Raw genomic sequence first — 27,743 nt, 5'->3', positions numbered from 1 at the left:
AATCTGCAAGAGTCTAAAGATACTTTAGTAGTAATTATTATTATTATTAAAAGCAAACATTCAATGCCACAGATCAATGGCTCTTTTAAAACACGCTTTCTAATCTGTTTCCTCTCAGATATATGGTTATTGTCCACCTGGAAAGGCCCCAAAGTGATCGCCAGAAATCTGCCACCACCACCCCTTCTGCTGTTCCTGCCATCATATTTAATTGTGTTTGCTCAACTCGAAGCCAAACTCATATGCAGTATATTTAGATGGTTAAAATAGCATAGCATTCCACTGTATTCACAGATTATTTTCAACACCACAATTCTTGGGAATTAGGCTTGAATAAATAAGGTAAAGAGAAAAGAAGTCACATAAATTTGCTCCAGTGACAAAGAAAACAATATCAAAATGGCAATCTGGAGATTCACCATGAATGGAGGACTATAGAAAGTTCCTTTTGGTGATCTCTTCTGCAAATGCAATCACTATCTCATTCCCTAGTCTAGATTTATTTTAAAGTAAATGAGAAAGAAAGAAAAAAGCTAATAGTAAGAAACAGTGAAAAGAACCTTTATTATTTCAAAAGATCAATGCACAATCACTGTACTTGCACAGCATTAAAGGTAAAGATAGAGAACTGATACATGTGCTGATTTTCTGAACATCTAAAGAGTCTTTATTTCCCACAATGGCAAACTTTCTACATTAAAAAAATCATAATATGTATATATAAAAACATATAATATATATATTATATGAAATCTCTTCTGAAGTCTCAGCTATAACACATTTCTTCAAATATCTTGAAAATCACAAGTAATTAATTTTCAAGGACTTGGTAGAATTATTATTCTCAGTTAACTCCACCTATCATTTTAAGTATCATGTAACAAATACAAATTCTATCACCAAAAGTCAATAGCCTTCTGAATTGTGGAGTCAAGAATAGTCTTTGTTGCTGAAGAGGTTGTGAGTTGAATTTGTATCAATTAGTTTAAAATAAAGAACTGTTTTGTACTTTTGATCTGAGCCAAACACCACAGAATATTAAAACAGGCATTTTAAACAGAGTTTAGTTATCCTGCTTTTCATTCAAATTTGAAAATGAATAGAATATGCTTGTAATTTTTTTCTTGAGATTTTCCAAGGTATACTTTTTACACCAACATTACTACTGATCAAACATCATCTTGAGAGAAAGCCTAATTCCTACTCATCTGTCAGGAACAGACTTTTCCTCTGCATTCTAAGTTCTCATTTGTTGGTTGCTAATTTGACATCCATTACCCAGAGCCTGCTCTGTGCCCAAGGGTTGTTCTGGGTTTTGAAGACACAGCTGGTATAATACAGCTAAGGTGCTATTCTCATAGATTTTGTATTCTATTGTGGGTAGGAGCAGGGGAAAGGATTAAGAGACAGTAAACAGGGCCTCCCTGGTGGCGCAAGGGGTTGAGCGAAGTACTGTGAAGCAGTTCACAGCCTCGCAGTGCGGGTTCGATCCCTGCCAGCCAAGGAGATACCCACATGGTGTGGCAGACCTTTCCTGTCTCACCTGCTTCTATCCTCAGCAGTGTTTTCTCTCCATTTGCCTGTTCTGCTCCCTGCTCTGTCTTTGGTGAATCCTCTCACCCTCCTGTACCTCTGGCCTGTGCCCCAGATCTTGCATTCATAAATAAATAAATCTTTAAAAAAAAAAAAAGGAGCCAGTAAACAGACACTACAATTTTAGATAACTCAAGAAAACATAGTAGACTAGAATGTTTAGGTGACCTTGAGTGTCACTTGTAAGGGATAAGACCTCTATAAGGAGTAACATGTGGCCAAGACGGACAAGATGACACTGACATGTGAAACACTAAGGGAAATGCAAGTACAAAGACCCTACAGTGGGAAAGAACTGAAGAATTGGAAGAACTCAATGAACTTAGAACACCAGGAACTGGAGGGAAAGGTTTTGAGATGAGGTCTGATAGTGAGCAGACAACACATATCTGCCAAAGACTTAGGCAATCACTTCAAGAATTGTTCTGCCTTTGACCTCAGTACAGAACCAGCTCATGGAACAAAAGTGAGTGTTGTCTTAAATAGGGAGTTAATGTTACCACCACGCATCTCTGTTTTTAAGTGTCTGAACTATCCATCAAACACTCCGCTCTTGAGACTATCTCCTGAGTGACTCATGTGACCTTTAAACCCTTCGCCTTGCTCATTTTTCTCCACTGTTCTTCAGACCAATGAGCCTGTCATCTGGTCTGTCACCTGATAGTTATTCTGAACCTCACTATTGGTTTAGGCCTGGAATCTACACACCCTTGGTATACAATATCATATATGAGATAATGACTGCATAATCTCACCCCCCAACTCTGCTAGTCCTTGATGACCTTATCTTTCCATACCTAGCCACAGACTAACACCTCTGCTATGTGCTAGTGCTACTGCTTTTCTATGGTTGTACTTTCAACTTTCAAAACACTTTGGTATCTTCTAACTCACTTCATTTTGTCAATAATCTCCATGAAGTAGATATATAATTATCACTACTTCATTTTAAAGATGAGTAAATCCAAAGTGAAATAGTTTTGATAACTTTCCTAAGACAAGTTCTCAGCAGAACTGGCCTGAAAAATCAGGAATCCTGCTTTCTCACCTCCATCCCATTTGGAGGGTAGGGAATATGGGTCACTCTGAGCCTTTGAGTCTTGAGAGAGAAAGTCCACAAGATGGTCTGCTTATTACATTGAATTAAAAGTTCAGGCAGAAAGAAATTTAGGAGGTATGTAGAGAGTATTCCTGTCCCTGAAATTTTTTCATATTTGTATATTTGAGTTCACTTTTCTTCACAATATTATGTTCTCATATCTTAGCTTTATATCTACACTAGAGTAGAAATTAGTCTACTACCAATTAAAGAGAGAAAAATAAGAGGACAAATAACTTGTTTAATTGGTGGGTTTGGAAAAAATAACTGCACATAGTCAACTGAGCTGTTCTGGATTTTCTTCTTTGATTCTGATTACCCTCAAAGATCACTGGTATAGGTAAGGAGTATCACTTTGTGGATGCTGGATGGCATTTTTAACTCTCATCCTAAAAACTCAATGTTCTGTGTTCTCATATTCAAGTGTGTTTTTTCAGATAACCATGTTGTTAGAAATTCAATGCACTATTTTTAAAAAATCAGCATTTTTCAGATAAGATTCTCTTAGAGAAAACAACAGAAAATATCTTCCTTACTGGTTCAATATTAACCAAGTCTTAAATAGCATTCTTAAAATAAATGGGAAAGTGCTAAAGAGATTAAAGACTCTCAGGTATCTTTCATTCTTCTAAGGTAGAGCAATTATGTTCATTACTGTGGTATGTGGTAGTTTGAAGCAGAATGCTTTTCATACCAACCTGTAAAAATCTAAGTTTCTTAAGATGAGATTCTAGCTGTTTCTATTAAAAATTCATGATCCTTTTGTAAAAGAACTGTTTTGACCTGTTACTCTGGCTAAATTTCTGGGAGTTCTTTTCTCCCACTAACTCCTGCACATATCTCAGGGAAACAGACCGTAATATCTATTGACTTCATTGAAGTATATATAAAATTGTTAAACAAAAATAAGTTTGTAATTTTGGTTAAAACACAAATTCACTTAAGAGTGAATATTATACAGAGGAAATCCAGTGTATTGAAGGATCTATTGCCCCTAGAGTACCATTTAGTCGATGGAAAGCAGCATTCACAGCTGAAAAAAAAAAACTTAGTAAAATATAATACAGTTAATCTACATAAATTTAAAGCTTTCCAAATAATAATGTAACATCATTCCTCATTTGTTTCCAGGTGGACAATTTATAATGTGAAACATCATGTAACCAGATCTGCTTTCTCCTTTATACACTTCCACTTTGTCCATCTCTCCAAGCAACATTGGGGCAGGGTAGGAGTGTCTCAGAAGGTCCTGTGCATGCAATAGAGTACAATTCCAGACTACTATCTGCCAGGGGACAAGCCTGGTGGGAGAAGCCACTGTCCTTTATGGGGAAGCTTCTGAACTGTTCCAATTTGTTCATGGTGGGTAGGTGAGTTTCATATTAGGATATGTGACCACACAACTAAGCTATAACTTTTACTGGTTATAAAGCTGACTTAAAACTTTTACTTGGGGGCCTCCCCGGTGGCGCAGCGATTGAGCGCTGGGTTGTGAGGCTGCCCGCAGTGCTGGTTCAATCCCCGGTTGCTAAGCGAGGGTCTCACATGGCACGCAGACCTCTCCTGGTGCCAGCTTCTCCCCTCAGCAGTGTACTTCATCAGTCTGCCTGCTCTGCTCCCCGCTCTGGCTCTGGTGAATTCTCTCACCCTCCCCCGCTTCTGACTGTACCCAGTGCTTGTATAAATAAATAAATAAATCTTTAAAAAAACAAAACAACTTTTACTTGGGAAATACTAGAATCTCTCTCTCCAGACATTTTCTTACATAGCCCCATATTTCTCAGGGATGATCTGACAATTTCTACAATGTTATGCTATTGTTTTTCTGGAAAAATTTTACCTAACATATATTCAAAAAGATATGGAAATATATTCTACCTCACAAGTATTATATAGAAGGATGAGAATGCTCATACTTTAAGAAAACATGATACTTGAACAATAAAAGTCTCATACGTATTTATCTTAGGTGAAAATGTGATACTTAAGAGAAAAATCCAAGTTTTAAAGTTTATACCTTACACTATTCACTGAAAACTTTAAAATAATGTTTAAAAGCAACCCACAAGATAAAGAAAATAAACTATGCAAAGTAAATTCCATGTGTTAAGTTCTTAGACTGAATCACATTATCATTTTACTGGGTTGTGCTGGAGTATATGTGTGTAAAATAACATACAATTGAGGTTATGGCAAGACAGTGCCAAAATAACTGGCTGAAAAGCAAAAAATTCAAATCACAACAGTTTTATTTATGTTTCTCCTGATTAGGCTAGTTAATATGACTTGATATTTTGTATGCATTTAATCGAATTGCTGAAAACAGAGGCACATTATGATATTCAAATCAATGAATTTTAGTGTTCATAATGCTGAATTATGATATACACAAGGTCAAACATTTAAAATTCAGGCTAAAATCAGCTATTTTCATCTCAAAACCTCTTGCAAATGCCTATTATGAAAAAACATTAGGAAATATACTTCATATAATTTCAGATATATTTTAAATATCATTTTCCCCAAATCCCCAATCTTATTACCTGTTTTTCAGCAGTATACTGAAGGTCATCTTATCCAGTCCCAGATAATTTGGCAACAAGTTTGACCAATCCCAGTTCCATTTTGTGATGGCTGACTGTTGATAAATGAGAACACACTATTGTTAGTTATTAATCAGAATTAATATGATCAGTAAATTAAAGCTCCAGCTGTGATAGACTAACTAAGAAGGAGGGGGGTCCAGAACAAGGACTTAGACAGATAACATCAATCATGTCCATAGAAGAAGGTTTTTATTACAATAAGACAGCAATTAATTTTTAAATCCATTTGGGGATGTAGTCATTATTTATAAAAATATAAATCAATTTCTTGAGTCGTTAGTCTTCCAAGTGTTAATGGCATTTGCCCAACAAGTTTCCTTGAGATGCTAATTCTTTGAAAATAAAAATAATAGGCAACTATTTTATATATCATATCAATTTATAGTATTTTTCAGTGCCCTGAAATCTGACTTTAAAAAGGACACTAATTTGGAAGTGCTATGACCCAAATTAAAAGCCTCAGCTTAGCTTAGAGTGTGATATTAATGTTATCATTCTGGTTAAGAGAAGGCTTTAAAGAGAATATAAAAACCTATAAATGTAAATAACATAAATTATTCTTTTTTTCTTATTTAATAGATAATTTCACAACAGATTAAGGAGAAAAATTGCTGTGAAAGATAATATCATAATTCAGAACTGAATAAAACATGCCATTTATTTAAATGAAGTGAGGCTAATTTAACAACTATAATGATTATTTATGGTTTGGAGCAATGTAATGTACAACACAGAAAAGCAGCCAATAAACTCAAACTTAAAAAATGTATCTGGTTTTAAAATATTATAGAAGTTCTTGCTTCTTGAAACTAAATAATTTAGATAATAAGAGTCCAGGTTGATGTATAAAATCCAACAAGAACTATGCCCTGTCACCCACTGATTAATGGAGCACTACAATCTTGTCATAGAACAGGAGAATTCTGCCCGGGGTTGTCAGTATTTGAAGGTCTTATTCTACCACAGTATTGATGAATGTAGACTAGAGCCTTAACAGGCATGGTAAAAAATATTTTCTGCATCCCGAATTAGGCCATTGTTTTAATTCTTATTTTCGTTAGCACTCTAGGTCAAGCAATTCTTTTCTTCTCACCAGTTACTTCAAATAGTCTGTCAAGAGGCATCTAGGAAAAGGCATCGCAACTTTAGATTTCAAATACTCTGGCATAAAGATGATCTTTTGAATGTAAGCACTGAAACATGCACCTTAAACAACGGCATAACTTGACATTAAAAAATGTGTGGTATTTATCACATTGACTTTATTCCAAATATCCTGACTTTAATATGAGTAGCAAATTCATTAAAATTCAGGAATGTGTTTATAGTTATAAAAAAGCAAATTTATCTCATGCTACTTACAATAGGGGCTTGATGCACTCCTTAGTAATAATTTTAAACTATTTTATGATTTACCTGAAAAATCAGATAGTCAAAGATTGCAAGGTATTTTGTGAGTTTGTGTATCGGGGGATGAGGGCTAGCAAGAAGGGGAAAACTGTTACGAAATGCCTGTGACTTCAGGCCTTCTGTAGACACAGCCCAACAGCTGTTCCCTCTGCCCGTGGTGAACTGACCTGGTCAAAAGTTAAATTTTACAGACCAAACATATGAATCAGTTTGACAAATAGAAAGAAAGTAAAATAACTTTTTCAAAGTCAATTTGTGCAAGCCATGCAAATAAGAACAGGCCTTTAATTTCCTAGCTAAAAAAAAAATTGAGTAAATAGTCAACACAAAGCATTTTTATATCACTTGTATAAAGAAATCATACATTTAAGTTAAATTTATCATTTAATTTCCACATACCTGATCGAGCATGTTTTCACTAAACACCTTGTACACATGGAAAGGGTTGAAGGAAGAAGGCTGATCCTCCACACTCCTCAAGGTCATATTTAAAGGTCTGATGGGTAATAGTTTTCCCTCTGAACCATTCATAGAAAACAGCTGCTCTTTTAAATATTCCTTCAAGGAAAAAAAAAATTACAAGTCATGGAGGTGCGAGGCATATATTCTCTTTAAAAATAAGCTGATCGATATCAAAATCTACCCTTTCAGCACATTTGCTAGATTACAGTGTATTACTTGCCTCAGGACAGAATACATTTTCAGAAGAAACATAGCAGACTACCAATCAGGACTGCAATAAACCCATCACAAACAGGTTCACCTAATATATAGGATAGATTAGAAAACCATTTACAAATACTTACATAATGAATGCATGCTTGGTATGTGAGAATCTTTTTAATAGGCATTGTCTTGTCATTGGTTCATGTGTTAACATGTCTGGTTACCAACACTTAACTCAGGTACATGATTATTCACAGTAGAAGATTGCTCATTCATTCATTAAGTGTAGTTTTTACCTACTCTGTACTCAGCAGAGTGCAAAGTACTTTGATATTTCATAAGCAATCTCTATATAGAATTAATTACAACACAAGCTCCTACACTCTATTTTCATGCTGTTGACTGAGAAACAAAGGTTGAATAGAAACTCAAAATATGTCATTTGAATTCGCCAACTGACAGTGGCAGCCTAGGCAAAAACACCAATCTACTGCATTATATCTCATTTTCTGTCCATAAATAAATAAGGTGAATAATTCAAAGCTATTTTTATAATAGCCTTTCTGAAAGACAACAAATTGAAATGATGAAAGTTTCCCCCAAATCAAATGCTTACTTTTTATAAGCATCCCAGTTTTTAATGTAAAATTATATAAGTATCTTCCTGGTTTTTAGTATGTCATAATATAGTTTTCTCTTCAAGGGTAAGGCTAGGACTAAGTTCAGAAAATTGAAACTTACAAGGCTTTTAGAGGTCACCTAGGAAATTCTTGCTACTCAAAATCTGGGGCATCGACCAATCGAATCTGCCTCACCTGGGATCTTGTTAGACTAGCGGAATCTTAAACCTCACCAAATCATAATCTTCCTGTTAACAAAGAGATTGTTAGGCACATGAAAGTTTGAGAAACTCTAACCCACAGCACATTATAACAGTTGACTCAGCAACCTGAGGTCATGCTGGGACAAGCAGTAGAATCCAGGCAACAAGCCACATAACTGGGTCCAGATCACTGTGCTTCCCCATGACTCTCTAATGTCATAAATAGAAATGCCCATTATTCATCTTTGAAGGCAAATTTCAGATCCTTAAGACCTTTGGACGTGAAGAAATCACTACTTAACAATGACAGAAATTTCTCAAACTTGCTCCTTGTGAATTAAGTTCTAAAGAGCTTATTCCTCTTTAGAAAGATGAATTCTGTGCTCTTTCTCATATACACACACACAAACACAAACTTGTACTCTTACTAAATATTATCAGATGATAAAATCATCAGAAAATAGGGCCTCCCCTGGTGGCGCAGGCGGTTGAGCGCGCGCTGCGAAGCTGTCCGCAGCCTCTGCAGCGCCGGTTCAATCCTGGCCAATGGGCGAGGGTCCCACATGGCACAACAGACCTCTCCTGTCACACCCGCTGCTCCCCTCAGCAGTGTATTTCATCAGTCTGCCTGTTCTGTTCTCCAATTTGTCTCTGGTGAATCCTCTCACCCTCCCGTGTATCTGGCCTGTACCCCGATTCTTGTATAAATAAGTCTTTAAAAAAAAATCATCAGAAAATAATTTATGCCTGGATTTAGATTTTTGAACAAAAACAGAAATTCTCTATCATGATTTCTAAAAGTAAAATCTCAAAAAATAAATAAAATACTCTCATAAAAAAGGCTTGTTTTAGATAACAATTTTCCTCACTGATTTTCTCCTTATATGGATATTTTGTTTTCACAATTCAAAGGAAAAAAAGTACCCATTGCAAATTGTAAAGACAATGGTATGTTCTCCCTTGTTAATTTCTCTGACTTCTCTGCTATACATTTGTTCCCACCCTTATGAAAGCCTCAGGTTGGGGCCTCCCTGGTGGCATAGGGGTTAAGCCTCAGTTCTGTCACCACAAGGGCATGAGTTCCATCTCTGGCCAGGGAGCTAACCTACATACGGTACAGCAGAACTCTCCTGTCTCACCTGCTGCTCCCCTCAGCAGTGTATTTCAGCAGATCCACCTGTTCTGCTCCCCACTCTGTCTGGTGAATCCTTTCACTCCCTGTACCTCTGGCCTACTCTTCAGTACTTCTACACATAAACATTTAAAAAAATAAAAAGCCTCAGATTTTCTGTGATATTGGTTACTAGATAACCAGATTATTGCTTACCTAATACATTTCTTTAAATAATTCTTTGAACATCCTTCATACCTTCCCTGTGTAATTGCATGAAAGATTCTTTTCCTATGCAGAGTTTCTCTTTTTCTTCACTGATGAGCTCTACAGCCTCATGGCCTCACTCACTGAAGTTCACCAAATCTATAATCATGACTGCACTCATATGTGATCATGTCCAGCATCTTCAACAGGTTGAACTATTGTATTCAAACAACTTACCTTTATCTCAGATTTTTTTTAATTGAGACAACACTGGCTTACAACATTGTATAGAATGACACATTTCAGATATATGTCACCACTCCACACCCACCACCAACGCCCCCACATTCCTCCTCCATAGTCCACTGAGTCCTCTTCTCACTTCGGTCTCCTCACTTCCCCCTGCCCCAACTCTGGTTACTTCAATTCTACAGTCAGGCTTCTAAGGTTTGTTATTGGCTTGGTTTTATCTGATCCTCAAAGACAAATATTTTAAAATTTACTTTGTGTCATAACTTTATCTTCTGTTAATAGCATACTCATTTTTCCCCTCACAAAGGCCTGTAACAATAAACACTTCTTTACTTTTCAAATAATACTGCTGACACTTGAACAACGTGGAAGTTATGGACACCTTTATATATAACAGCTGACAACCCTCCTACAATTTATGGTTGCTTCCCCTCCACACACACACACGAACTGTTCCCACATCCAGGTACTCAACCAGCGGGCTTCCAAGTTTTTCAAGGATCTACTGTACTTAGCAGAAGACCTCAAAATGCTATAGACTAAGTGCTGTTCACCAAATGAACAAACACCACAATATAATTTTGAAACAGAAATATGCCAGGGGCTATAGCAGGGCTATAGGGGTGCTATAGTGGGTCAAAAGACCGTGACCAGGTGGAGGCTACAGGTTCCATCTGTGGGTTCTCACCTGTGTACAACTGCAAAGCCACTAAGGTTCAGGGAACAGCAGTAAAAGGGTTTATTTAAAAAAGGGTTTATTAAAAAAAGGGCTTATTTAAAAGGGTTTATTTAAAGGGTTTATTTAAAGGTTTTATTTAAAAGGGCTTATTTAAAAGGGTTTATTTAAAAGGGTTTATTTAAAAGGGTTTATTTAAAAGGGTTTATTTAAAAGGGTTTATTTAAAAGAGAGGGGTGGAAGAGTTCTTAGGGCCACAAGTGGCCATGTATATCACCCCAGATAGTGTCCACAGTGTCCAAAAGTCACCCCCAAAAGGTCCCTCATCCAAAGTGGCACCATCCTATCAGCAAGGGCCTGGAGCTTGCCAGCAAGCTGCAGGTCAGGATCCAACTCACGGCAGCTGGAGGCACTTACAGGTGGGGGCCACTGAGATGACTGCATAGCACCCCACAGCAATAGTCTGAAGGTCAGGATAGACCGGGCAACAATGGAGGCAGCAGCACTGGGAGGCAATGCTGGATAATTAACAGTTCTCAGAAGTGACCTGGACGACAGAGCAGTCATTCGTCAACAGTGCTGAGTAGCTCTGGCCAGTAGTGCCAATCACAGGAGGCAGTGTAAATCCACCATGTTACAGCTCTTTGTAAATTGTTGACCTCCATCAACAACAAACAGTTCTTTGAGACACCAGGCCCAGGGCCTTTGGTGGTACTTCCAGGTGATGTCAGAAGCAAGGCTGGAGGACAGCAGGCCTAACTTCTGCAAAGCTCTTCAACCTTCTTCCTTCATAAGTCAGCTAATGGATGTGTCCTACTTCTTTTGAAGTCAGGAACAGGGTTCTTCTGTGAGAGTCTGAGAGACCAAGTGTCTCTCTTCTTAGGCCAGGAACTGACACTCAGAGTTGCAAGCTGGCTTCTGCCCTGTTTTATGTGCTGTTTCAGCCACACCTTCCTCTACCCCACCTACAGGTCTGATTGGACCATTTTCTATTCTATGGCTGACTGGATCTTTTACCAATCAGCTTATAACATACACCTAATGGGGGCATTCTATGCTCCAGACAACAAATCCACAGCCCTCTATACTGCCTTCAGCTGGGGGAACTCGCACTGGGGCCTCATGCTCCTTCCAGCAGTCCTGAACCAGGGGCTGCATGCCCTGGGATGGGTTGGTGAGGAACAACTGGCCTCAGTCACCACTGCTGGCCTCTGCCTGCAGTCTGAGCCCCAGTGGGGCACTGGTGGTGGGTGGTAAAATGCCCACAAACAGCTTCTGAGGCCAAGTGCCAGAGTCTGGCAATGGGGAAAGACGGGGGTGTCTCGGCTTCAATTACATGATGTACCGTATAAAAGGAGCCATAAGTATTATACCAGTTATATAGTCATTCATATCTAGCTATTTGGACTTTCTGCTTGTCATTGTTTTGGAAGTCATATTTAAAGTTCTTATTACTTTAATTAGTTCTAGCATAATTTTTTAAAGATTTATTTATTTATGCAAACAAGAGCTGGGGTGTAGGCCAGAGGAGCATGGCGGGGCTGTGGTGGGGTGAGAGGATTCACCAGAGACAGAGTGGGGAGCAGAACAGGCGGATTGACTGAAATACACTGCTGAGGGGAGCAGTGGGTGAGACAGCAGAGGTCTGCTGCGCCATGTGGGCCACCTCCCTGGCCAGGGATCGAACTAGTGCTGTAGTAGCTGCAAATTGCTTCATAGTGCTGATGCTTAACTCCTGGTGCTACCAGGGAGGACTCAAAGTTCTCATACCTCCATAGGGTAAATGAATTAATCAGGCTTTTTATGCCACTAGCCTCTGTGGCTATCACCTGCAGCCTTGAATGCAGAAGGTGCTTGGGAGCATGGGCACAGTGCACACATGCCTGTTTGTGGACACCTGGGACGTAGGTGTGCATGCATGTATGAGTGTGCACGCCAGAGCCTAGAGACTAGGCTAAAAGCTGTGGCAGCGGTGGCAGCAAGAGGACGAATAGCATGACTACAGAAGAGGTGAGACCAGGAGATGATGCAAGAGAGAGAGAATGCCAGAAAGAGCGTGAATTTACATGGGTGGAAGGGGGGATTCTGATAGGCTCAGTTGTCTCCCTGCCCCAACCCTGCCAGGGCCATTCCTGCCTCCTTGCATGTCAGCCTCCCTTCATGCCAGCCTCGCTGCCTAGTGTGGCTGTGTACCTGATTCCCTGAGAGCATTAAAGCTTGAAAAATCCACTGAGGGCTCTGGACTCTCTTTAGCCATCTGCCCAAATTTATAGTGAACCTACCCTGTGCTTGCTGGCACTACATACTCTTACATAGTAGCTCCATGACTCAGCACAATAAACCACCAAGTATTTAGCCCGACACCACATCTGATAGACATTACCAGAACAGTAAGCATAGTCAATTGTAGTTAAAGAAAAATCACAACTTTGAACTTAATTGATCACAATGTAATGGTGCCCCATCAGAATCTTATACACAGCAGATCCCATAGCACATATTTTCAGAACCATTACTTCTGAGTTCCACATTTCTGTGAAGAAAAATCTAACAGGTGACTGAACACCAATAAATATCCAATTTAATTTTTGTTGATTTCACTTAAGAGTGGGAAATACATTTATATATATTACATATGTTATAATTGAGTTATAAAAGACTGATAGAATTCACTCCTTAGAAACTTAAGGTTTTTAAGATCTATCTCATTGAGATTAAAAACTATAGGTTCATATTATTCATATTATACCATTTGTACTATTCAAAAATATATTCGCGTTTGCAAATATAAACATAATTCTTATTCATATAAGCTGTGACATTCTATTTCGGATACATATGATCAAATTAAAAACCTGACTAAGCAAAATTGTATTGTGTCAAATAAAGAACCGAAATAACTGCTCTTTACATTTTTGCTTCAACATCCAGAAACATGCAAGATCAGAGGCTTAACCCAGCATAAAGATAGACAAGCACACAGTAGTGCTAACCACTGTCCATGCATTCATGCATCTTCTTGGGTAATTTCCTTGCTATGGAATATATTTCAATATTCTTCTCAAGTTTTTTCATTATATAAGAAATCTCCAACTTCATCAAAACAAGTATGATGTCTCCAGAAGAACTACAACTCTCTTCAGAAAATTCTTCATTTTACAAACACAAGATTTTAACATCAACATAATGGCCACAAACACACAATTCCCAAACTACACCTTTAGTCTATACAATTCAGAACTAAACTGAGTTTATGAGCTGTGTTACTGTTTAAACCATATAAATAAAACCTACATTGTTTCAGTGAAGCTTTTGCTGTACAAATGCAGAAAAGCCGGGGCTGAATAGATTCTATTAATAATGCAATATTGAGTTTGGTATTGACTTTAAGAAGTATTATCACCTCCTTGACTAACCCTTAGCTGCCAGCAGACGCTGCCTCAGGCCAGTACACACCTAATTGCTCGGTAAAAAGGCCTTTTCCCTACCTCATTGAGCCGCATGATGTGATAAATTTGCCTCAGGTACTCGCTGCCACCTGGTTTGTGGCAGATATCCAGGACCATCATGTTTATTTTCTGCTCAGTCAGTTCAAGAGCAATATCTCCTTCTTCTGAGGCTGTGCTTTTCTCTATTGTCATAAATGCACTAAATACAAAGAAAGCATAGAAGTATCAGTGGTGAAGAATTGTAAATATGAAAAATAATCAAAGAGATTGAGTGTGCAGGGGTGATGTAAATCTCACATTCAAAGCAACTATAAAGATTTCGCTCAAATAGGTAAGCCTACCCAAATCGCTGCTGCACACATAAACAGTGCCTTAGAACTAAGCACCTGAAAGCATTTTTAAAAATTGAATTGCTTCTTTTAAAACATTTCTTTATTGCATTTATACTCCTATCTATAAAACATTTTCCCATTACTGCAATTGTTGAAATTGCTATAATCAAGGGATGAAAACAAAACATTTCTTTTTAAGAACATGTAAGAAATAATTTGTATTTTCTCTTTGTGGATGAGAAATATCTTTAATGTCAGAAATAGCTTTGGTATTCTTTTGTGGATTCCTCTTTACACCTGTCTTAGACCATATTAAAGACAAATTAAAGTGTCAAAAGGGGGGAAACTATTATGCAAAATATACATTGGTCCCTTTCTAGTAGTATGTTCACCAATGGGTATTTTAAATTGGCCTCTTGACACTTGTTGCCTTTCAAAAATATATGCCCCAGGGCCTCCCCTGGTGGCTCAGCTGTGGAGTGCTGGGCTGTGAGGCTGCCGGTAGCCTCTGCAGCGCAGGTTCCTTACCTGGCTGCTGGCGAGGATCCCACAAAAAACAAACAAACAAACAAACAAACAAACAAATAAATAAATAAATAAAATATATATGCCCCATCTCCTGTTTCTTCATGGTAAAGACACTATGTTTGCTCCATCAGGAAAAAGGAAAATTATCACCACACCAAGAATGTGTAAGATATATTTGTGAGACATTTTCTTTATAAGAATTCATATGCTTATTATTGACATTAAACATTATTGATACAGTAATCAGAGATTACATATTTAAAAAATCTCAAACTATCCCAGTGTAAAAAAAAGAAATTCTACATATATCATGTATATTCCATACTAAGTTTTTCATTACAATTGTTACGAGGATCATGTTAGTGTTTGCAATCTAAATATTTTTAAGAAAATGCATGGTTCTCCACTGTTTCCCAGATGAAATGACATTTACTGTGGTGTAATCAGCTATATACTGCAGTTCATTACTGAGATTTTGCCATGATTATAAAATTAGTTCTGCCAAGAGTCAGTGCCACTGACCTGAAGACTGAATCAAATGATACCCAGATGCTGGACATTAACTTTTATATTACTTCCACATGTAGCTTCAAAAATCCTTCTTTAAAAAAAAAAAGAACTTTATGATAATATAAGTCTTGCTAAAAAAAAAAAAAAAACACAACAAATGCTATTCTTAGAGATAGTTATTAACTAGAATAATCTTTAAGGAAAAAGAGAGATCTTGTTGAAATAAAAGAAGTTTACAAATATTTTCTTGAAGTTGCATACCAGTTGCAAGCAAAATTTCTTGTCAAGTTTTGTAGAAGCTGACATTGAAAAAGTTGAGGCCCTCTGACAAAGGAGTGTCTCAGTGTCAGCCTCTGAATTGTATCCTTTCCTGTCCATCACTGTGCAGGTGAAGCAAATGATTGGATTCAGTCAATGCTATGATTAATGAGTTCCTCTCTGGATTTGGGACTGCCTATCAATCATGTCATTAGGGAGAATGTGCCCTGAAAGAGGCAGACCTTAGCCAAGGAATAACTGCATTAATCTTAATCTGTATATGCACCCAGCCAGCCAAGTCAGGGTCACCATGATGAAAAACAATAATCTTCAACTCGACAAATTACTTTGCAAAGACAGACATTTCTTTACTTTTTGGGGCTTATGTGTTCTCCAGAATCTAAGTTGACTGTTTACAGCTTGAGTGTTACTACAAAGTGAAGGTTATTTTAATGAATAGTAATGCTTTCAGGCAGTATGCAAGACAAGCAATGCTTACAGCTGTCACCTTTTCCACTGCAGTTATTTTCACAATTTCCATAAAATCAAAGTTAAATATGGAGACAAGTGAAAGAAAGCTAGCTAAATGATATTGTGTATTCCAAGATAATCTTCGTGGGGAATTAAGATTTCATTTATCTTATCAGAAGAACTATATTTAAATGCTTACATTCTCATGCTTGAAAAAAAATTATGGGAAAGTCAAGGCAACTCTCCACACATTGTGATTTGAAATACATTTTCTTCATGATATACATCTATGAAGTAAGTGATCATAGATTTGTGAGAAATACAGAGGTGGAAGCGGACTTGTATAACAGATAATCAAAGTAAAATGATAGTGAAGAAACATTCATATAGTGACCAAATCTTGTAAGAGATTACTCTAGTGAGTTGATAAATCAAATGTAACTCTTTTTCAAATAAATGCAATAAAAATTTTTAGATCTTCACTTTTGTATATTTATGCCATTGGAGAATTGAAAGATATAACATTGTGTATATATTTACTGTATTCTCAGTCTTAGAGTGTTGTAAAGCATTTTTAAAAATCAGCAATTTTGTTCATGTTGGATGTATGTTATGATAGCTAATCAGTCAAATATTAGCGAGACAATGCCCTACTATAGGAGATATCAGGTATGTTGGTGCAGTTTATGAAATACAATAAAATCACCTCTAAAGGAAAAAAATTACTTATGGGTTACATATGTAGCCCAGGTATAACACTGGTATATCATTTTAAACTGAAGTTATTGATAGAGGGATTCCTAAATGAGCAGCATCATAAATTTAACATTGTAACTATAATTAGATCCACTATTTTTCTCTTTTTTTTCTCTCTCTCTCTTTTATAACTACTGCCATGGATAATGACATCTGGCTTAAATCTTTTAGTCATTGGATTAAAGCTTGTAAACTGGTATTGAATGCAAATGTAAAGATTAAAAAGGTCACTGTCAATGTTACTGAGCATTTGCCTGACTGCTGTTGCCATTCCCACCCATGGAACACTCCAGAAGTAAGTTTCTGGAAGTCAGTATGACAAGACCAGGAAAATCATGATTACATACTTTTCCCATTTGGATTAATATAGTTTTACAGCTTAATATAAACTGGTCTTACAGCATAATATAAACTAGTACAGAGAATTTGTTGTTGTTATACTAATCAGTGAGTGCAATGTATTTTAACAGAGTTTGCAAATAACAAACGCTTACTCTACCTAAGCTTGATGCTAAGAACTTTGTTAATTTTTCAAAACAATTCTATCAGCTTGGTATCATCACTAAAAATGAGGCTTTGAGAGAGAGGATAAAGTGTACAATATGACTCATATAAGAGATTAGTATTTTTCCATCTGATTACAAAGTCTGAGCTCTTTATATCACTATACAACTCAATCATTTCAGGCACGTAGTTCTAATAATATCTGCTAGCAACATGAATATATTTTAAGAAAATGGGGAACAGTATGTGTAACTGGTGTAAAAAAAAGGGGGTTTGACAGTGATCGTTCACCATCTGAACTGTAATTCCTTTATCAATATCATGCAATTCTATACTGAAGACTAATTTTAAGACAGGAGGACTCTATGTACATATTTAAATTCATCAGGGACCCTTAAAAATCTTTTCAATACCACAAATCACTCAGCTCTTGGTGACAAACCTATGAGAAGGCTGACATTTTCATACAGAAACAGCTGGGTGTGTTTATAGCTTGAGTGTGATATGCCCCAGTTGCCCTCTGGGATTCTTACATTACCAGATGAAAAATGTGTACCTTTTTGACAATCAGGTACACAGAAAGCAATAAAAAGCCTTTTATATCCATTAATTCCTTCTTAATTTAATCTCCATGCCCAATCCATTTACAAAGTGCCTGAGGCCATCCACTAGATACCTGTTTGCACATTGAAAAGGAGTGAAACCAAATTCTCCTGGGTTTAACTACCCTCCTTTTAATCAGAAACCTTAAGATGGTGACTAAACCAGTATAATGTTCCATTGTATCAATAGGGTTCAAATTTTAATAAGACAACATACAATTCAGTTTTTAATGGAATATTTATCTTTTTTTCTGTTTTAATCAAAGTTCCCATGAAGTCAGTAAAATGACCACTGCTGCCTATCTGGCAATATTTTGTTGTTGTTCATTGGTAATTTTGTTACTGTGAATGTATTTGTTGAAATTCAGCAGAAGAAAAACATCACTTTACCATTCGGTGCTCAATTTCCTTGCTTTCAACAATTGGCATTCAATCCAGTTGGGCTTTTGCTGCTCAATGCTCTGGATGACCTTCTGGGTCATTTGATTAGGACTACTTGTCTGCTCCCCCACAATGCTTTCCAAACACATACAGATTAAACCCAGTTTCTCTTTACTCCATCTGTCAAGGGAGGCACCTGTTAAAAGTTCCACAGTGTTTCCATCCTCAAATATCCGACATATAATTACAATCAAGTTCCAGACAAGCAGGCCAGCTTTCTTCAATTCAACAAAGTTTTTTGACATTTTTCTCTCAGACAGAAAAAAGAAGTATTTAATTGGGGGAGGCAAACATGCAATCACCGTAGGTAACTTGCTGATTACAATAGATACTGCCTGAGCAGCAAGCCTTGTGAAGCCTGGGGAAGAAAAGAAAGAAAAGGTATGATTAATATTAGCATTTGCGTTCCATCACTGTGTTGTTTTGAGTGTAAAGTGGGGATGTCTAATTTTTGTGGAGAAAATTGTTGAGAAGAGCAAGTGCCTGACACATTCCGACAGTACACTACTGGGGTCTCCCACAGTACTGCTTCAAATCCCCCAAAACCCAAGCTTATTTTTTCTCCCACAAAAGATTAAAAGATTCAGAATTATTATTTATATTTTTGTCTATTAAGACTACAGCTTAAAAAGGCCAGAAAGTTCTCCTAATGAAGAAAAGCAAAGGCACTCCTGTTGGAGCTCTTTAAAGTCTCTGCCACTTCTGACCTTCACTGAAACCTCGTGGTCATTTAGAATCAGTGACAGAATCATCTCCATTTTTGTTGGGACTGGCTCCTGTATTTTATTATAGTTCTTAGTCCTTCACAACCCAATCCCGATCATAGTCCCACTTTATCACTGGATCCCACTTTTTGCCTTTTACATAACACTTAAGCATCACCTAATAATTATCTCCATTACTCACTCACTGTCACTTACCACTGGAATAGAATCTCCATGAGGACACACTGCTGTAGCCCCAGCACTCAGTGTCTCATATGTAACAGTTGTTTAATAAATATTTGTTGAATAAACGAGTGACCAAACTGGCTCATGTCACTCTTCTTTGCATTCCATACTTGTTCCACTTTCTACTGATACCTCTTAAAAGTGGTCCTTCACCTATTGACTGATTATTTTATATGCCCTTCCTTGCTGGGAGCTATTTCTCTGAAGGATTTACCTATCTTTCTTCTCTATCTCAAGATTTCTCACATTTGCACTATTAACATCTTGGGCTAGATAATTCTTTGTTGTGAATTCTTTGTTGTGATAATTCTTTGTTTTCCTGGGCATTGTAGGATAATTAGCAACATCTCTGGTCTCCACCCACTAGGAACAGTAATATCCTTCTCAGCTGTGACAACCAAAAAAATCTATAAGCATTGCCAAATGTTCCCTGGGGCAAGATCTTTCCTTCTAGATGATTCCACAATCTTCACTCTTGGCCTTTCTCCAGGGTTGAAATCCTACAACTTTAGCTTCGTATTGGATATTCCATTCTTCTTTCCTAGTCACCATTAGCTCAATAGAAGGAAAATTCAATGCTTCCCTCTTTATTGGTTTGGCTCTCCTGACCTTTCCTTCCTTCCTTTTAAGTATTTTCAATATTCTTGTCAATCCTTCCTATCAGACTAGTGATTGCATTGATAAATCTTCCTACCTGCCCCCCCAATCTCTGACATGCCCTGTGACTGTGTTTACTGACAATTCAAACTCTTTCTCCCAAATGGTACCTGTACTATTGCAGTACTTGCCGAACTCATCACTGTGCCCAGCTCCTCTCCTGCACTGTACAGCCACACTGACATACTATGAATCATATTATCTAATTTCTCTGCAACCATAGTTTTAGATGGTCTCCACTGTTATGACATCAGTGTCTTGAGAGTTGCTGTCAAAATCTGATCAGGCCTCAGCTGGCTTCTGTGTGACTTACCTTTGTTTTATCCTTTCTGACTTTTAGGCTTCTATATATGTCATTATTCTCCTATAGAATGCCCTCTATCTTTATGGGTTACCCATATTATTCAACTCTTTGGTTCAAATCCTCTCCCCTCCTATGAATTTATTTGAACATATTACCCATATGACTATTTTGGTAACTAGGTCCATAATATATTGTGTTGTATTTTGTATTATCATCTATTATCATTTATATTGATTTGTTATTTATGTCTTCATGAGTTGTCTTTACAACTAGAAAAAAAGCTCCTCAAGGGCATGGAAAAGCATCTCACAAAGCCAGACACGGTGTTTTAATCCACTAGGTATGTAATTGAATTTGAACGTTGGACCCAAGTAAGAAGCCAAAAAGAAGAGAGCTTTGAGGTCAACAATAAAATATTCTTTACTGCTTCTACTAAGCAAAACAACAAAACAACATAAAGGTTTTTTGTTTTTTGTTTTTTGTTTTTTAACTTTAAGTTACTCTACTTGAAAGCAGTACAAGGCTCTGGGAAAATGTATCCAGTCTAGTGACTCAAAGTTTTGTGACAACTTAAGAACCATTTTAAAAATTAACTGGAGCAGTCCTTATAAATTTGTAAAAATTGGTTCTACATACACCTGAATAATCTTAAAGATTCTGTATTAAATATTATAATAAATGTGAAAGTGCCTAATTCAGTACTTTGTAAAAAAAAATAGTTTCTCAATAAATTTTTATTCAAATGAATATATTTAGATAAGGTTAAAATGTAGATAAAATTTAAAATTTAAAATTTTTTTGTGACCTCTCTTCTCTGTAGTCTTTAATAATTTTAAATGTTATATTGTTCTTTGTGTTTGTACCTTATACTCCCTAGTCTGCTGTCAGGTATTTCACTTAAAAGATTATATCTTTCTTATCTCTATCCTAAGAGGGTTTGACTGCAGATACTAGGTAAATATTTGACAATCTAAGTAGATATTAAGCAAAGATTATCAACTCTCTTCACATCTACACTTCTGATATTTTATAAAACCTGAGGACTCAACTTACTCAAATCCCCGACTACTTCATTAATGCTTAAGGCAAATTCCAATCAGAACCTTTAAGCTGGTTACAAATTAATAAATCCATTCTACTAATCACAGGGGCTCTGAGTCTATGATGATGTTAACAACACACTAGGGAGAATGGCACACACTCACTTTTCTGTCTTTATTTAAATAAGTTGACTTCTATCTAAGCCATATGTATGTAATATTTTGTAAGGGTCATTCCAAATTCAGAGCTGATAAAGTGTGAATATTCATGTATTTATCATTTCTTCCTTTCTATGCACAGCAAACTGTAATAATATATTTTGTGGAATATAGGCAAAAGGAGATGATAATGAATGTGGTAAAGGCAAGTAACATCTAAAAATAAATTTTTAGAATTTTATTATTTATTTAATGGTATATAATATCAATAATAACTTCTTGCATGAGGATAATGTAATATACTGTACTTATTATTTTAAAAATCTGGGCTTACCACTTGTGATACAGTGTTCAAAGGTCAGGTTCTAAGTGTTTCAATACTTGATTTTAATGGCTATCATAGGTGAAAAAGCAGATACATGAATATACATTGATTCACAAATAATGAGTATATCAACTCTACTTGTGAAATCATGCACTTGTTTCCAAATTTAGCCATCACACAGCAAAGGCTGTTGTTAAAATTTCACTAATAAGGGCCTCCCTGGGGCCTCAGCGGGTTGAGCACCACACTGTGGAGCTGTCCGCAGGCTCTGCAGCACAGGTTTGATTCCCGGCCAGACAGGGAGATTACCACAAGGCACAGCAGACCTCTCCTTGCCTTGCCCGCTTCTCCTCTCGGCAGTATTTTTCATCTGTCTGCCTGTCCTGCTCCTCACTCTGTCTCTGGTGAATTCTCTCACCCTCCCGCACCTCTGGCCTGTACCCCAGTGCTTGTATAAATAAATAAATCTTTAAAAATAAAATAAAATAAAATTTCACTAATAAATATTCATCATTCATGAGGGCAATTAGATGATCTTGCAAACAAACTGAAAAATATTTCAGTTTTGCATTCCTAAGAAATGTTCTTGTTTGGAATATTTTAAATCATGTTTGAAAATTCTATTTCTAGGTTCTTAAGTGTACAGATCTGATATTTTTGTAGGTGGCATTGGTTTTTATAAAACTAATATTTCTGATTTTTACAAAACAAATTATCTTAATGACAGCTGACAGCACTTTGTGTGTTTCTGCCATCCATTTCTCTCTCAATAATCTGCATGTGAACAATGTCATAAATACATTTTCCTTGTGGTGTTACTTTTGTTTGCTCTCCAGAATCCAGTGTTTCAGTTAAAACAATTATTCAACAGTTTCCCATACAACATTCTTTTTATTTAAGAAGGAATTCACTGCGAAGAAAACATATTCTCTTATATATCTTTAATTGTTGTCAAAGGAACAAAACAACTAGTTCTTTGTCAATTTGCTTTTTGAAACATAGGAAGCAGATCTCTAAGCTGAGCTACATCACAAACATCTGAACTTTTGTTCACATTTTGGTGCATCACCTAAGTCATAAAACTTATTTAAGTATTTATTTCTTTAAATATTTGCTGACAAGGAAACAAAGAAATCATTTTGATTTGTCACCAATGTATTTTTCATATTGCATCATTTTTATTGTGTCTGGAAGGATGAGTGTTCTATTAAGTTTGTGACTGTCTTTTAGTAAGCTAGAATTCTCAAAAACGACCTCAAACATTTATTATTATTTAAACAAATTTTTCAATGCTAGATTAAATATTACTTGATTGAAACATTGCTGAAAATGATTACAGAGATTTGTTTTTATTTGTATGCTTGGTTTTTATTTGTATGTTTATTTGTATGCTTGGTTTTAAAATCTTTGCTAATTGAGATGACTTTAGACTATCTTTAGCTAATATAACATGTCAAGATATGATACTTAGGAGGAATTCATGTTTAACATGAATGTATGAAATCGTATTTTAAATGGTTACTTCACAAATTTCCTTTTGTATTCTTTCTTTTTGACCAAAACTAATTGGATCATAATTATTTTAATTCATAATAATGGCCGAGAAAGAACTCATGTTAAGAATAGCAATAAGTGTGCTCTTTTTCACTTTGCCTTTGCTCTTTTTTTTTTAAGATTTATTTATTTATTTATTTATTTATTTATTTATTTATTTATTTATACAAGAACCAGGGTACAGGTCAGAGATGCGGGAGGGTGAGAGAATTCACCAGAGACAGAGCGGGGAACAGAACAGGCAGACTGAGGAAATACAAAGCTGAGGGGAGGAGGGGGCGCTACAGGAGAGGTCTGCCGCATAGTGTGGGACCCTCCCAGGCTGGCCAGGATCGAACCAGCACTGCAAAGGCTGCGGACAGCTTCACAGCGCTGCGCTCAACTGCCTGTGCCACTAGGGGAGGCCCGCCTTTGCTCTTTTTTACGTCACAAATATTAGATTTAAATTATGGTTGATTTGTTGATGAAGGTAATGTTAAAGCCACTTGGATGCTTTAGGAGGATTCATTTTGTTAAAACTAGGTTCTATAGTACAAAGAACCTAATTTATTACTGAATACTGAAAATTAACAAAGAAGAGAGTTTACACCATTCTTCCTCACAATATTGTCCCCAACATATAACTGGCTCACATTCACATGAACAGAGTTCCAGTAACAATCTCCACTTGAAATTTTAGTAAAGTCTGATTCCATTCATTCCTCTCACAAACTAAAGTATTGTTTATTCCCTGACGTGTTCACACTCATTTAGGAAGTTCTACTAGACTTCAAGTACCAAGGAGAAATATCTTATTTATAATTCATTTCTAGCCTTAACTCCTGTGCCTGGTATGTAGTATTACCTCATTTAGTTAATTTTTATAGAATGAGTAAATGACAATATTTGGCATGTAAATATTACCTATTTTATATACTGTAGTGAAAATAAAGGTTGAACACTTCAGTATAAAAATTACTGTAATATTTCAGAGGGAAAATGAACAATGATAATCTATTGTCATAAAAATGTGGAACACACAGAATGCTTCATAAAGTCACTTTCTTTTGCCATTTTCTTTTACGTATTTATGTGATTTGGCAATCCTCTGCAGCTGTCTATATGCTGTACTTCTATTTTCAGTGATAATTTTATAAGGAAAACCCCAAGAAATGGTATCTAGAAAGTCAGTGCTTCTTGGAACCAGAGGCTTTTTGAAATGTTATGGAAAATTTCAAAATGTTTATGAGAAAGTAAAATTTTTCATGAATAAAAGAACTTGAAAGTCAAAAGCAAAATAGTGCTAATCCTCTGTCATGATATATTGACCACAGATCATGCCTACTGAATTGTTCAAAATCTACAAAATATCCAAAAACTGGAATGAAGGAGAAATGGCAAAGATTCAGACAAGAAGAACTTAAGTAATGAAAAGCTGACATTTTCCAATTTCAATTAAATGACTTTACTAGATTCAAAGGCAGTTTAATAGGGCTCGGACAGAATTAAAGTATTACTATGAAAGGTCATGAACAGATAATTGATTTGAGTTTGTAATATAAGGTCGCTGGATAAGAGCCACATTATTTAGGATCTCCATGGAGAAGAATGAAAAGCTAGTCCTTTCAACTGTTCTTTAGGGTTTAGCTGAAGTATTTTAATGCTGAAAGTTTCTTTAGTGTTAGTGAAAAAATATTCTTCTTTACAGATAAGTATAAAAGGCAAAGTTTCTATTTTAAAATCTAAAGAAGATTCATGAATACAGACAGTTAATATACATTAACATACATTCAAAGGAATCTTGTGAATATATAATAAACATTCAAAGGAATCTTGTGAAATTCCTGGAAGTAGAAACATCTAGGTTGGAAGAAACCATTTATGAGGAGAGGCCTTGATTAATAAAATAAATGAAAAATGTGATAATGGATGGTTCTTAAATATACTAGTTGATGAAATGCTCTGAATAGGAATAAAGGACTGAATTCAGAACCAAAGGTTTTGGAGGAAAAATACTCCATCAGAAAAATAAGTATAGTTACTATGTGGTGTGCTATTTTTGACCTAAAATCTACACATATAGATATGTTAATAAGGAAAAAGAAAGTAGTAAGTAGTAGTTGCAAAGAGAAAAACTTCAAGGAAAGAAGAATTAAACTGAATATCAGAGCAAAATTCTTGAAAATATGAATTTTAGATTATTTAATAGATTTAAAGCAAAATAGTCAAAATCATATGACTAATCCGTGAATATTAACATGAACAGAAAACATCATGGAAAATTCTGAATTGGTAGCAAAGGAGAAGGAAATGTGCAGGAGGATGACGAATACCATACAATTTCACTTACATGTGGATATAAAGAAAAATGTAAAGGAAGAGACAAACCAAAAGAAATCTGATCACAGATTTGAGGCTATGGGTGTAAGGATAACAAAGGGGTGGCACAATGGACTATGGTGCAAGATTCTGGGTACTTTGATGGTAGTTGTGTTGTGGTAACATATATCTGAAGAGGTGTGAATCTATTCCCCTAAATCGTATTATAATATTGTAAAGAAAAATTGGAAATAATGTTGGTTTACAAATGAACAATACTGTAAAATAAATAATAGTTTAAAAAATGATCATTTGAGTATTTTTCATTTCCAGTTTCCCTGGGCATATGACTCATAGGAAAGAAAATTACAGGCCTCAAATATCCATGATGTTAAGATTCACATAATTTACAAATCTTATTTTCAGGATTTTAATTAATCTCATATTCTAGAAAATTGCTTCTTCAGGGATATATTCTTAAAGAAAAATAAAGATACCTTTACTTGATTCTTTCCTTTTAACTTCTTTTGGAACATAATTCCATTCTTTCGGGATGCTGTCACGCAAACGTTCAGGGATACTGTGCATGTTTAGGTTTGTCTCACAGCTTCTCCCAGGACCCATCAGAGATACTATGTGCTGTACAATGTCCTTGACGGCATCAGTCAGTACCAATCTTAAGCATCGGATGACCTCCAGCTCAGAATCCACGCATGTTGAGACTTTAAAATCAGACAGCATATTATGGTTAGCAGAATCTAGCAATAGTTCGTGCATTGTTACATTTGGAATTTAGTTCTCAATAATCTAATTTAAAGCTATAGGAAAGGACAGCTGTTTTAAACCTAACAATCCATAAATATTTGAAAAAAAAGTTTATTCTTCATGGTAATAAAAGAAATGGCAATTAAAATAGTCAATAACGATACTTGCTGGTGGTTTGGGACTCTTATGGTAGAAATATAAATTGTATGAACTTCTTAGGTAACAACTTGGCAATGATATTAAAAGTTTCCATACTTCACTTACCTGTTGACTCACTTATTTTCTAGGACTTTATTCTGAGAAATTAATGATGACTATATAAAGGATAAAAAGAAAAACTGGAAATAATCTAAATGTTTAATAATTGGTGACTTGTTAAATTAGCTCTGGTTTATCTGTGTATACAATAAAGCCATATACTGATTAAGAAAAAAAATTGGGTTAGAAAAGAGTATGACATTCTATTTTTATTACAAATACAAATTTACTTACACTTATAAAAGAATTAAAAGATGCACTGATACTATTAATGGAGATTATTGATGAGTGATGGTGTATCAGGTGCCTTTTCCTTTCTTTATTCTTTTCTATAAGTTAGTTATTATTTTCTAGTAATTTCTCTTTGAGGAATGATTTATTGATAGTATGTTCTCTTTTTCTGTCTAATATCTTTCATTCAGCATAATTATTTTGAGAGTAATCTGAAAGTTATAATAATTACAAAGGTTTTCTCCCATGTTTACCAAAGAAAGAACCAAAGAAGTTTTGGTTTTACATTAAGGTCTATTTCTACTTTCAGTTAATTTTTATACATGGTCTGAGATATAAATGGCAGTGATTGGAAAACCATTGAGTTGGAAAGACTATCATTTTCCCACTCAATCAATGTGGTGCTCCCTCAAACTAGGGCAACTAAGGGCCTCAACTCACTTTCTACTTCTTAGGGGTGATTATCCCTCGTAAACTGATAGCCAGGGAAAGAGAGAAAAAGCCTGAAAATAAGCCCTGGAGCGGCTACTTAAAGAAATAAAGAGATATATCTAATAAAACATTAAAAAATAAAGTAAAATACTGAAAAATACTTAGTCCGAAAGGAGGCCAAATAGAGGGCCAAAGGAGCAAAAATTAGATGGGACAAATATAAAGTAGATAACAATATAGACATGGAGTTCCAAGTATCAGAATGGAGAATCCACAAATAGATACATACATTTCATCAATTGGTCATTTTGTTTTTGACAAACATATTTAAGGAATTTAAAGAATAGTGATTTCTAAAAATGGTGTTGGATAAATTATATGAAATGAAAAGATATAAATTCTAACACTTAGTTCACTCATGCTATATTAAGAAATCAACTTGAAATCAATCAAAACCTAGAATGTAAAACTATACC

At 35.8% G+C, this 27,743-nt stretch overlaps 1 protein-coding gene across 4 annotated transcripts in view; it reads right to left on the bottom strand.

Moving 5' to 3' along the window:
* Positions 1-27,743, bottom strand: part of KIAA0825 — a gene marked incomplete at both ends in the record, with an annotated part of 333,803 nt that overhangs the window by 166,410 nt on the left and 139,650 nt on the right. For 3 of the 4 annotated variants that reach the window (XM_084233142.1, XM_084233143.1, XM_084233144.1), the window contains 5 exons: positions 5,236-5,330; positions 7,108-7,266; positions 13,932-14,091; positions 18,244-18,652; positions 26,079-26,303. In XM_084233142.1, the coding sequence (XP_084089268.1) occupies positions 5,236-5,330; positions 7,108-7,266; positions 13,932-14,091; positions 18,244-18,652; positions 26,079-26,303 (1,048 nt within the window). Of the gene's footprint in view, positions 1-5,235; positions 5,331-7,103; positions 7,267-13,931; positions 14,092-18,243; positions 18,653-26,078; positions 26,304-27,743 lie in introns of all 4 variants that reach the window. The other variant, XM_084233145.1, reaches the window with a different exon arrangement.

The sequence above is a fragment of the Talpa europaea genome, assembly GCF_964194135.1.
Source record: "Talpa europaea genome assembly, chromosome: 5".
NCBI classification, from domain to species: domain Eukaryota; kingdom Metazoa; phylum Chordata; class Mammalia; order Eulipotyphla; family Talpidae; genus Talpa; species Talpa europaea.
Note: the sequence above shows the minus strand (reverse complement) of the source record. Positions and strands in the feature narration are given on the sequence as shown.